General features: G+C 45.1%; 1 protein-coding gene across 1 annotated transcript; it reads left to right on the top strand.

Annotated features, from left to right (window-relative positions):
- Positions 1-1,734: 1,734 nt before the first annotated feature.
- On the top strand, positions 1,735-12,039 carry zrsr2 (zinc finger (CCCH type), RNA-binding motif and serine/arginine rich 2). Its single transcript, XM_015953521.3, has 11 exons — positions 1,735-1,939; positions 2,162-2,241; positions 2,333-2,402; positions 2,463-2,571; positions 2,876-2,962; positions 3,356-3,394; positions 3,489-3,619; positions 10,270-10,483; positions 10,716-10,771; positions 10,870-10,979; positions 11,070-12,039. Exons 1-11 carry the CDS (start codon positions 1,899-1,901, stop codon positions 11,774-11,776), a joined length of 1,644 nt encoding a protein of 547 aa, XP_015809007.3. The 5' UTR covers positions 1,735-1,898; the 3' UTR covers positions 11,777-12,039.
- The last annotated feature ends 813 nt before the right edge of the window (positions 12,040-12,852 follow it).

The following is a 12,852-nucleotide window of genomic DNA, read 5'->3' as shown; positions in this document are numbered from 1 at the left end:
CTTCATACTTGTTGGTTTGGTGAAGACAATTCATCTTCCCCCTGGACTTTAACTGGTCTCCCTGCCGTTTTTGTTGGCACAACCTGCACAGACTGAGCTTTTATATGGACTCTTAGCCTCTGTCATTTTTAATAAATTATCTATTTTTTGAAGCAATCTGATTCTGTGCTTCATTGCCCACATTAATGCTGGTTGGTCAGATTCACTTCATGTAACATCGTGGGGGCTGATCTACGGGTGTTACACCCGCCTGCCTGCTGATGGTGGTTGGAGGGACCGATGGCGCCAGTGCTCGGCAGCCTCGCCTTCATCAGTGCGCCCCATGGCAACCATGGCTACATCGTAGCTCATCACCACCAGTGAGTGAATGGGTGAATGACTGTTAAGCTCCTTGGGGGGTTCCAGGACTAAAAGGCGCTATATCAAATACAGGCCATTTACCATGTGTATATTAACTTTGATTCAAAGACAATTGCTCAAACAAAAACACTTTTTTTTCTTTTCAGTTACAACTTGCCAGATTTAGTAGAAAATGTTTCATTCATTAGATTGTACTCCAAACTATCATGGCAGAAAGGACACTACATGCAGTGTATTCCTCAAACATTTCATTCGAAGTAAATCAATTGTCCATTATGAGATGTTAAACATCTCAGTGAAAATGTATATGTATAAATACACACACACACACACACACACACACACACACACACACACACACAAAAATATATATACTGTATGTGTGTGTGTGTATATATATATATATATATATATATATATATATATATATATATATATATATATATATATATATATATATATATATACTTTTCACCCTAAATCAGTCAGGCAGATCATGGTCACTGGTTTACACACCTTCATCTAAAATAGGGGAGACAGGCTGTGGACCTCTACCTTGCTCTATAGAGTCCTTTCATGTTGCATGCTTCCTACATAGAGTGTAGAGAGTTAATTCATTTGTAGTAGTATTTTCTCAGGGTAAAAATGCAAAGAAAAATTTGATTGTGAAAAGTATTTCTATATTCAGACTTTATTCACTGTTTGAATGATTAAATATTCAATCAATCCATTGTTGCTTTTGTCCAATCACCCACCAGATTAGGATTATTTCCCCTGTTTAATTGGAGGCTAAAATATTCTCTTCTACATGGTTACAGTACCAGAGTGTAGGTCCAGACTGTAGCCACTGGAAGGTGTTAATTCCCCATTTCATTCATAAAGTCAGTCATTCAGTCGAGTGCTGTAGCTGGTTGGGTTTAGCACTTTGACTCCACATAGCATTGTTTCATGAATACATTTTTACTGTTTTAGCTAAAAAGACTCAGTATGAGTTCCCCTGTTACTAACACCAAAATTCAATTTTTTTAAGAAACACTTGTAAACTTTAAAAATGTGGTTTTCATCAATGGTTTCCCCTCATCTCCTTCTCCTTTCCCTTGTTATTAATGTTCCCAAGAAGACAAAAACAAAGATTAGGGTTTTTTTTAAGCTTCATTGGAACGAAGAAGCTAAAATAATCTCTTTTAGATTGTTTTTAGTGGCTTCTCGCCACTAGAAGGGGCCAAATATGCATCTTACATTTTTTTTAAATTGATTTAACAAAACCACAGTGTAGTTACAGCTTATCGCCACTCGAGAGCAATAATATCTTCTAAGAAACGGATAGACACACTAACCGTAACCGGAAGTATTTTTTACCACTTCCTGTTGCAAGCATAACAAATCGAAATCGCGCTTTCTTAACAGCCTAAATGAGTTTCTTAATATTACGTTACGTTTATTTACATATAGTGGTTTAATTATACGGAGGTGGTAAACGCTGGTTTAAAATTAATTCGTTTTCCAATGTTAAACGATCAAGCTAACACCGTTAGCTAATGGCAGCTACTGTTTCATTTGTCGCCGCTCCTGTTTCAAGGTTTGTTATGTTAAAATTTATTCTTTAAATAACAGTTAATGGATGTGTCAGCTCAGGTGGAACAACGCATAAAAATCAGACATTAATGCATTAAAGTTTAATCTTGTTAGAACTCGCTAACTCTTTAGAACGCAAAGAAACACGGACTAGATATTACTATTTATTATTGTTTTATTGATCTGCACCACAACTGTATTCTCTTATTTTTTCTTCCTTATTCAGTCAGAAGCAGCGTAAAGCTGCTCAGAGAAAAGAAAGAAGAAAACGGAAACGCCAAGCTCTTGCTCAGGCCAGGGAATGTGGTAACAAGGCCATTGAACATATTACCAAAAGTCATTACTTTTCTTTTTATTCACTGTTTCTGCATCAAATGTCAAATCTGCTGTATTTTAGATCTGAAAAATGAAACCGAAGAAGAAGGAAATGATGGAAATTGTGAGGATGATGCTGCTGAGACAGAAAGGTATGACATTTTTTAAATCACTGACAGGCAACAGGGAAACCTAACTTTTGTTCCCCCCAGATTGCGGCAACACGAGGAGTGGTTGGAGAGAGAGCGGCTGGCCCAGGAGGAATTCAGGCTGAGGACAGAGAGGGAGGATGCTGCAAAGAAAAAGAAAGAGGAAGAGGAGGTAATTCCAAAACTGAATGAATTGGGTTTAAACATAACCAATTTTCTAAATCTACTCCACTTTTAGCCTTACACAGTTATATGGTCAGATCGTTCACATGCTGTTTGCTTGTTAAATGTGATTAAATTCTAAGAATTTCTTCCTGCAAAGAAAATAACATTTTGCTAATTCTTTTGCACCAATTTATTGTTGTAGTACACATCAAGCATGATGTACTGTAGTTTATGTAGACTGTATCATACATAGATTCTGTTAATAATAAAGTGTGAGTGTATTTGAGCCTAAACTGTTTTTGTGATCACAGCGAATGATAAAAGAAGAGTGGGAGTCCCAGCAGAAGAGAGAGCAAGAGGAAAGGGAGCACAGGCTGCAGGAGAAGCGGAACAGAGAGGTGAAACGGACTCCAGGACGATAGATACAAAAAGAAATATATCCTCTGATTGGTGGAATATTTCAGTGTTAGGATAATCCCACAAATGCCCGTCTCACCAGCTTGAATATTTTTGTGAAATGTACTTTTGTTTTGTAATTGTTTATTTGCATTTCCTTGACTGAGCGGCGACCACACTACTCCTTAACAAAGATACACTCAAAGAGAAAACCTCTTACTCCTCCTTCATCTTGTGCAGCAAGAATGTATCTTTTAAATTTGTGCCGTGACTCAGTACAGTTGATTCAGAATTCTTGATACCGTTTCATGGGATCTTAACCTCTGACATCAGACATGATGCAGTATGTTGACTTCTTCTCATTTTCACCTGCAATGTGTTTACACCATTTGTAGGAGGCCATTCAGAAAATGTTGAACGAAGCTGAAAATCAGGTAAAAACAACAAACACAAAGACTTCGGACAGAGCAGGAAACTGTTGTAGAGCCAGTGTCACCTACATCTTAAATGTGTACTGAATCTGTTCAGCTAGAGAACAGAGGACCACGGATGAATACCGAAGCCCCAGCTGCTGTCAGCTCAGAGAACTTTGGAACGGAGCGTGATGTTGCCAACTGTCCTTTCTTCCTTAAGACTGGAGCATGTCGATTTGGGGACAGGTACGTCAGTTACATTTAAACATGCATGTGATGTCTTCCCATGGGCTCACCACTCGTGGGAGGGGCCAAAGGGGCCAGGTGCAGTGTGTGACGGGTGGTAGTCGAGGGCTGGGGCCTTGGCGGTCTGGTCCTCGGCTACAGAAGCTGGCTCTTGGCACATGGAATGTCACCTCTCTGGTGAGGAAGGAGCCTGAGTTGGTGTGTGAGGTTGAGAGGTTCCGATTAGATGTAGTCGGACTCACCTCAACGCACGGCTCTGGCTCTGGAACCAGTTTCCGTGAGAGGGGTTGGACTTTCTACCACTCTGGAGTTGCTCCCACTGAGAGGCGCCGAGCAGGGGTGGGCATACTAGTTGCCCCCCATCTTGGTGCCTGTACGTTGGGGTTTACCCCAGTGAATTACCCCGGCTTTCCACAGGAACCGTCAGCAGCACGTTACTGCAGCAGCACGTCATAGCTGCTGATAGGAACCGCTGTGGTCAACAGAACCTTTTCCACTGGAGCCGTCAGCAGCGCGAGTCGGCCGCGTCTTAGGAGCAGCATGTCGCGGCCTTTACGCGCCGGTTCTATTTTCTACGCGCGACGCCTCTGAAACGGGTCAAGTTCGACATTTTTGGGGAAGGAAAGACAGGAAATCGGACGCGGAAATGGAGAGAAGCTCTCGAGATTTTCAGAATAAAGAACGTACTGCCTTCCGGTTGCTTTACTTTTAAAAAACGTTACTAACTGTGCGTCCCCGTGAGAAGTTATCACCTAGCTAGCGGTCTCCTTTGTTTTTTGGGTCCGTATTGGCGATTATAAAACGGACAGAACATAAAACACAAACCATATTGTAAATTTCTCCTGCTTGTTGTTGTGTTTACTGACGAAGTCACTCGTGTGACTTCGTGCTCTGTCGGTGACGGCTGCTCCCCTGCTGCTTCGCGTCTCGTGGGAAGGGCCAAGCAGCAGCTAGACGTGCTGCTGCAGTAACGTGCTGCTGACGGCTCCCGTGGAAACCCGGGGTCAGAGGGTAGCGTCCCTCTGCCTACGGGTGGGGGGACGCGTTCTGACTGTGGTCTGTGCTCATGCACCAAACTACAGTTCAGACTACCCACCCTTTTTGGAGACCTTGGAGGGGGTGCTGGAAAGCGCTCCTTCCGGTGACTCCCTCGTTCTGCTGGGGGACTTTAACGCTCACGTGGGCAACGATAGTGAGACCTGGAGAGGTGTAGTTGGGAGGAGCGGCCCCCCGATCTGTATTCAAGTGGTGTTTTGTTATTGGACTTCTGTGCCAGTCATGGATTGTCCATAATGAACACCATGTTCAGACATAAAGGTGTCCATATGTGCTCTTGGCACCACGATACCTTAGGCCTCAGCTTGATGATCGACTTTGCTGTTGTTTCATCTGACCTGCGGCCGCATGTCTTGGACACTCGGGTGATGAGAGGGGCGGAGCTGTCAACTGACCACTACCTGGTGGTGAGTTGGCTCAGATGGTGGGGGAGGATGCCAGTCAGACCAGGCAGGCCCAAACGTACCGCGAGGGTCTGCTGGGAACATCTGGCAGAGTCTCTTGTCAGAAGGAGCTTCAATTCCCACCTCTGACAGAACTTCCAAAATGTTCCGGGGGAGGCGGGGGACATTGAGTCTGAATGGACCCTGTTCCGTGCCTCCATTGTTGAGGCGGCCGACCGGAGCTGTGGTCGCAGGATCGTCTGTGCCTGTTGTGGTGGCAACCCCCGAACCTGCTGGTGGACACCAGCGATTAGGGATGCTGTCAAGCTGAAGAAAGAGTCCTATCAGGTCTTTTTGACCTGTGGGACTCCAGAGGTAGCTGACGGGTACCGGTAGTCCAAGCGGAACGCGCCTCGGGTGGTCACCAAGGCAAAAACCCGGACATGGGAGGAGTTCGGTGAGACCATGGAGCAAGACTTCCGTACGGCTTAGAGGAGATTCTGGTCCACCATCCGGCGCCTCAGGGGGGGAAAGCAGTGTGCTACCAACACTATCTATAGTGGGGACGGTGTGCTACTGACCTCTACTCAGGACGTTGTGGATCGGTGGACAGAATACTTCGAAGACCTCCTCAATCCCACCGACACGTCTTCCAGTGAGGAAGCAGAGTCTGGGGACTTTGGGTTGACCTCTCAAATCTCTGGTGCTGAGGTCACTGAGGTGGTTAAAAAGCTTCTTACCCTCATCTTTGTTTAAAAGTGCTTTTCAGTCCATCGGTCCCAGCGTGCTCTCTATAATTAATGCTTCTCTGGTTTCTGGTAAGGTCCCTGCTTACTTTAAGAATGCTGTAATCCACCCGCTTCTTAAATAACCGAGTCTTGACCCCTCTCTTCATAGCAGCTTCAGACCCATCTCTAAACTTCTGTTCATCTCCAAGATCTTGGAAAAGGTTGTGGCTAAACACCTCACAGCTGCTCTTGATGAACATAACATCTATGATAGCTTCCAGTCAGGTTTTCGTAGAGCTCATTCTACTGAAACTGCTCTTCTTAGGGTCTCTAATGACCTTCTGACTCACAGTGATGCAGGGGACTGTTCTGTTCTGGTCCTGCTGGACCTGACTGCAGCCTTTGACACTGTTGACCATCACCTGCTACTGGAGAGGCTGATAGACTGGGTAGGCCTATCAGGATCTGCTCTGGAGTGGTTCTCCTCTTATCTCTCTGAGCGCTCCTTTTCTGTGGCCGTCTCCAAGTTTAGGTCCTCCACCACCTCTCTTACCCATGGTGTCCCACAAGGTTCTGTGCTGGGGCCTCTGCTCTTCCTCCTCTATCTGCTTCCTCTTCAGCACATCCTGAGCTCATTCAAAGGAATCTCCTACCATCTTTATGCAGATGACATCCAACTGTACATCTCCTTTAAGCCCCATGAGATGTCTAAGCTGCAGCTGTTACACACCTGCTTAGACTCTATTAAAACCTGGATGGCTGGGAGCTTTCTACAGCTGAAGAAGATAAGACTGAGATCCTCATCTGTGCCCCAGACAAGCTGGTTCCCAAAGTCAGAGACACTCTTGGTCAGCTTGCTTCTCACACCAAACCCTCTTGACAGGAATCTTGGTGTGACCTTTGACCCAGCTCTCACCCTGGATTCTCATGTCAGTTCTTTTGTTCGCTCTTCCTTCTTCCATCTCAGGAACATTGCTAAGCTGAGTCCCATTCTGTCTCTCTCTGAACTTGAGACAGTTCTCCACACCTTCATCTCCTCACGCTTAGACTACTGTAACTCTCTTTTCACGTGTCTGAGCAGAGCCTCCCTGAACCGTCTACAGGTGGTTCAGAATGCCTGTGCTCCGCTTCTGACCAAGTCCTCCAAACACACCCACATCACCCCGCTTCTCCTCCAGCTTCACTGGCTGCCAGTCAACTTCAGGGTTCATTTCAAGATCCTGGTTCTGGTCTATAGGGCCTTACATGGACAAGCACCATCTTACATTGGTGATCTTCTTAGTCCCTACACCCCCAGCAGGTCCCTGAGGTCCAGTGATCAAAGCCTACTGGTTGTGCAGCACACCAGGCTAAAGACCAAAGGTGACAGATCATTTGCTGCTGTGGCCCCCAGACTCTGGAACTCTCTCCCCCTGAGCCTGAGATCAGTGGACTCAGTGATCTCCTTTAAAAAGCAGCTGAAGACTCACCTGTTCAAGCTGGCTTTTGTATGACCTTCTTCAACACTCTCTCTTTGTTTTTAATCACAATAGCCGATTTTTGCTCATTTTAAATATATTTTTAAACATTTTCTAAATGCCTTTTAATATTTTTACTTTGTGATTTTTATCTTGAGAGGCGCTATAGAAATGATATTTTCTTCTTCTTCTTCTTCTTCTCCTTCTTCTCCTCCTCCTCCTCCTCCTCCTCCTCCTTCTCCTCCTCGGCAAGGCTCCAGGGGTGGATGAGATCCGCCCGGAGTTCCTTAAGGCTCTGGATGTTGTGGGGCTGTGTTGGCTGACGCGGCTCTGCAATATCGCATGGACATTAGGGGCAGTCCCACTGGACTGGCAGACCGGGGTGGTGGTCCCCTTATTTAAATAGAGGAACAGCAGGGTGTGTTCCAACTACAGGGGGACCACACTCCTGAGCCTTCCTGGTAAGGTCTATTCAGGGGTTCTGGAGAGGAGGGTCCGTCGGATTGTTGAACCTCAGATTCAGGAGGAGCAATGTGGTTTTCGTCCTGGCCGTGGAACACTGGACCAGCTCTATACCCATAGGGGGATCCTGGAGGGTGCGTGGGAATTTGCCCTACCGGTCTACATGTGTTTTGTGGATTTGGAGAAGGCGTTTGACCGCGTCCCTCGGGGGGTCCTGTGGGAGGTACTCCGGGAGTATGGTGTACCAGGCCCTCTGATACGAGCTGTTAGGTCCATGTTTGACCGATGTCAGAGCTTGGTCCACATTGCCGGCAGTAAGTCGGGCTCATTCCCAGTGAGATTGGACTCCGCCAAGGCTGCCCTTTGTCACCGATTCTGTTCATAACCTTTATGGACAGGATTTTTAGGCGCAGCCAAGGTGTGGAGGGCATTTGTTTTGGTGGCCTGAGGATCAGGTCTCTGCTTTTTGCAGATGATGTGGCCTGGTTGGTTTAATCAGAACGTGATCTTTAGCTTTCGCTGGAGCGGTTCGCAGCAGAGTGTGAAGCAGCTGGGATGAGAATCAGCTCCTCTAAATATGAGACCATGGTCTTGATTTGGAAAAGGGTAGAATGCCTTCTCCGGGTCAGGGATGAGGTCCTGCCCCAAGTGAAGGAGTTTAAGTATCTCGGGGTCTTTTTCACGGGTGAGGGAAAACTGGAGCGTGAGATCGATAGGCAGATTGGTGCTGCATCTGCAGTGATGCGGGCGTTGTACCGGTCTGTCGTGGTGAAGAGAGCTGAGTCAGAAGGCGAAGCTCTCAATTTACCAGTCGATCTACGTTCCTACCCTCACCTATGGTCATGAGCTTTAGGTAGTGACTGAAAGATTGAGATCGCAGATACAAGCGGCCGAAATGAGTTTTCTCCGAAGAGTGGCTGGGCTCTCCCTTAGAGATAGGGTGAGAAGCTCGGTCATTTGGGAGGGGCTCGGAGTAGACCCGCTGCTTCTCCACATCGAGAGGAGCCAGTTGAGGTGGTCGGGCATCTGGTCAGTATGCCTCTTGGATGCCTCCCAGGTGAGGTTTTCTGGGCACGTCCAAACGGGAGGAGACCTAAAGGTAGACCCAGGACACGTGGAGGGACTATGTCTCTCACCTGGCCAGGGAACACCTTGGGATTTCACCGGAGGAGCTGGCCCAAGTGGCTGGGAAGAGGGAAGTCTGGGCCTCTCGCCATAGGCTACTGCCCCCGCGACCCGACTTCGGATGAGCGTATGAAAATGGATGGATGGATGGATGGAATGTAAGGCGAGGCAGCTTTATTTGTATAGCACATTTTATGTGCTATACAAATGTTCTTTCCGGTAGCGAGAACAACACGAACATTAAAATCAACGTGACGGCACATTTAAAATACACAAAGAAATTTAAGCCATATTAAAAAAATTAATTTCAGATTTAAGAATCAGAACAAATACAAAGTTAAAGGACGAGAAGTTACAATGCAGAAGCTGCAGCATAACAAACAGTCATTCAAAGGCCTATGAAAACATGAAGGTTTTCAATTGTGATTTAAAAGTTTCTAGAGTTGGGGCACATTTGAGGTCATGAGGAAGCTGCTTATATCTGTGAGCAGCATGTAAATGATAAATGACTCACACTTGTATAGCACCTTTCAGATTAAGGACTCCAAAGCGCTTTACACCACAGTGTATCATTCATCCATTCACACACACATTCACACACTGGTGGGGATGAGCTACGATGTAGCCACAGTTGCCCTGGGACGCACTGACAGAGGCGTCCCAGGGCAACAATTCTGCATAGTAGCTAAAATCAGCTCCACCCTGTTTGGTTCTGACCCGGGGTTCTACCAGCTGACTATTTCCTAAGGATCTCAGAGCCCTGCTGGACGTATATACAGCAAGATCCAACATGTATTCTGGCCCCATGCCATTGAGTGGTTTATAAACTACTTGAAGTGTTTTGAAATTGATTTTGTAGTTTACTGGTAACCACTGTAGAGATTTAAGAACAGGAGTGATGTGCTCGGTTCTCTTGGTTTTTTGTTAAGACTCTAGCAGCAGAATTCTGAATGAGCTGAAGTTGCTTCACAGCTTTTTTGGGAAGACCAGTTAGGAGACCATTGCAACCGTACAGCCTGCTGGAGATGAACGCATGAATGAGTTTCTCTAGCTCTTGTCTGGACATGAGACCCCTGAGTCTTCTATGTGATGCAGATGAGAAAACTCTGATCTAGTTATAGCCTTAATTTGAGCAATCTGAGTCACTTATGACACCAAGATTTCTAACCTGGGTCTTTGTTTTTATTCTTCTGGAGCCAAGTTGAGCAATAACCTCCACCCTATCCTTATCACCAAAGACTAAAACTTCAGTCTTGTCTTTGTTTAACTGGAGGAAGTTTGACTGCATCCAGTCATTGACTTGCTCCAAACACTGACATAGTGAGTCTGGAGGACCACAGTCACCAGGTGATGGAGCTAGGTAGATCTGAGTGTTTAAGTGATGGTTGCACACATACAAGGAGAAGGCTTCACTAAAACCCCTTTTCTTGTGAGCGCAGATGTTCTCGGAAGCACACGTATCCCACAGACAGCCCCACTCTGCTCATTCGGGGTATGTTTACCACGTTTGGAATGGAGGAGTCGCGGCGGGATGATTATGACATCGATGCCTGTTTGGAGCACAGCGAAGAGGAGCTGCACGATTCGTTTCTTGAATTCTATCACGATGTTCTGCCTGAGTTCAAGAGCGTTGGCAGCGTGGTGCAGTTTAAGGTGAGAAGAGAAAAGCCAGCTCTCTGAATGCTTTCTTTATGTCACCTATAGACGGGATTTTGGTTCGGATGAATTCTGTAAGTGGTTTTATTTCTTCAAGATCATAAAGGTAAATGGGTTAAAGCTTTCTGTGTCACCAGGTGGGATGTGGTGGAGTAAATAAAACCAGGAAGGTGTATTTAAAAAAAGATAAAAGTACATTTAGTTTCACCCAAACCTTTTGGTCTCTTAGGTTTGTTGCAATCATGAGCCACACCTGAGAGGAAATGTTTACGTTCAGTTTGCCACGTAAGTTCTCTTCTAGCCATTCTGTGAACATTTCCTAATTTCTGGGCTCTTTGTGGAAATTTGGATCAAATTGAGCTTTTATTTTCCCTGATTATCAGAGAGGAGCAGAGCAAAGAGGCCTTCGTCAAGTTCAATGGAAGGTGGTATGCTGGCCGGCAGCTTCAGTGTGAGGTGTGCCCCGTTACACGGTGGAAAAGTGCCATATGTGGTGAGTTAAGGTATTTTTAAAAAGATTAAGAGTCGAGATAACACAATTTAACATTTTTACTATCTCCCTTGTTTCATTTTCCCTCATTAGGACTGTTTGACAGAAAAAAGTGCCCAAAAGGAAAACACTGCAACTTTCTGCACGTGTTCAGAAATCCTGGCAATGAATTCTGGGAGGCCGACAGGGATCTTCAGATGTCTCCTGACCGCAGTATCAGAGGGAGTCGCAGAAGCGAGCGTCATTCAGAGCGATACAGCGAGCGATCGTGGAGGCAGCGGCGCTATAGCAGAAGCCCGGTGAGATCTGAGAGATCACACAGCAGACGAGAGGATGACAGGCAGAGAAGCAGGAGCAGAGACAGAAGGGCATCGAGACCCCGTCACAGGGACAGGAGGACCAGTAGGCATCGAAGCAGAAGCAGGTCGAGGAGCAGAAGCAGAGACGGAGAGAAAAACAGGCTAAGAAATGAAAGTAGAGGTAAAGACAGGGAGCAGAAACGACAAAGTAGAAGTGAAGAGATATCTGAAGATGAGGACTCTGAAAGAGAGAAGTTGAGAAGCGTGAGCAGAGAAAAAAGAAAGAAACAAAGTAAAAAAAAGAGCCTTAAGGAACCAGATAAAAGTAAGAAAACTCCTGATGGTACCAATTCACACCACCGTCACAAACACTCCAAAAAAAGCAAGAGAAGTAAGAAGAAACACAAGAAGAAAAAGCAAATGTCAGATGTGACGACCTCATCTGAAGACTCGGAAAACGGGAAGTCAGAGGAAGAGCCGGGGGATAATCCTTCACCCTAGTCTCAGTGGAGACAGAAGAACAGAGAAAAGCGTTGAAGGTTCAAGTACAGAGGTGAAAGTGAACAAGCTGATTCTGAGATCAAGCTGACAGGAAATGAGGTCGTCGTTTCCTGCTAATTCTTCAGGAACTTGTATATTTATTCCCTCACACCACCGTGTTACTAAAGACTTGTTAGCATGGTCACCTCCTACGTTTAAATAAGTTTTAAATGTTGCATTGTGACCCGCTACATTCCTTTATAAATAAAATGCTTCCAAATCGAGTCATCTTCAGTACATTTATTCACTTTCAAGTGTCAGAAAAGGTGTTGGCAGTGCTGAATACAAAATGATTTATTGAGAACAAATCAAAACTGGAAAAAGATATTTATTGGAGATGGGCATCGACTGATGGGTTGCTGGTTTGTTGCCCTGCTGTTTACTGGGACAAAAACACTGATATGTTCTAAACCACACGCATGTCCACAGACCTGTTTATAACAAGCTGACGTAAGAACACAACGCTGGTAAACTAGAGAAATAACTCACAAAAATCCTCTTCCTGCCACTTTAGAACTTAAGACACCATAAAGAAGATTAAGCACAGTGCTCTTTGGTCATAAGTTAGTTTTTTAGTGTCAGCCAGACTTTTACAATTGAAATGTTTTAATTAGGTGACAATTCCATCCCGTCTGAAGACTAAAGGAGCAACAGATTTCACTAGCAGGTCATGAAGGAAAAAGATTCTAAAAAAAAAAAATTAAAGACATCATTTACAGAAACTTCCTATGCAAAGTATAATCCCAAGACTTGTTTTGGATTCTTTAATCCCAAGGTGGTCATGTTACTGTAATTTGTAACAGAATCTAATAACCTTTAAGAAAAATAACGCAGGATTTGAAGCTTCACTCAAATTCAATCACCTACCTCTCATAAAAAGGAAAATGTAGACAAATAAAAAAGGCATAAAGAAGACTTCTGAAATGTGTTTCTAGTATCCAAACAGAACAAAACCTCATATTTGAATCTATGAAACAACTGATGCAATTTAATGTAGCGAGGACTCCTGAGAGTCCGTGTAAACAGATTTGAACCAC

This window comes from Nothobranchius furzeri, chromosome 9, assembly GCF_043380555.1.
Source record: "Nothobranchius furzeri strain GRZ-AD chromosome 9, NfurGRZ-RIMD1, whole genome shotgun sequence".
Taxonomy (NCBI): Eukaryota; Metazoa; Chordata; class Actinopteri; order Cyprinodontiformes; family Nothobranchiidae; genus Nothobranchius; species Nothobranchius furzeri.
This window is presented reverse-complemented; position numbering and strand designations above follow the sequence as displayed.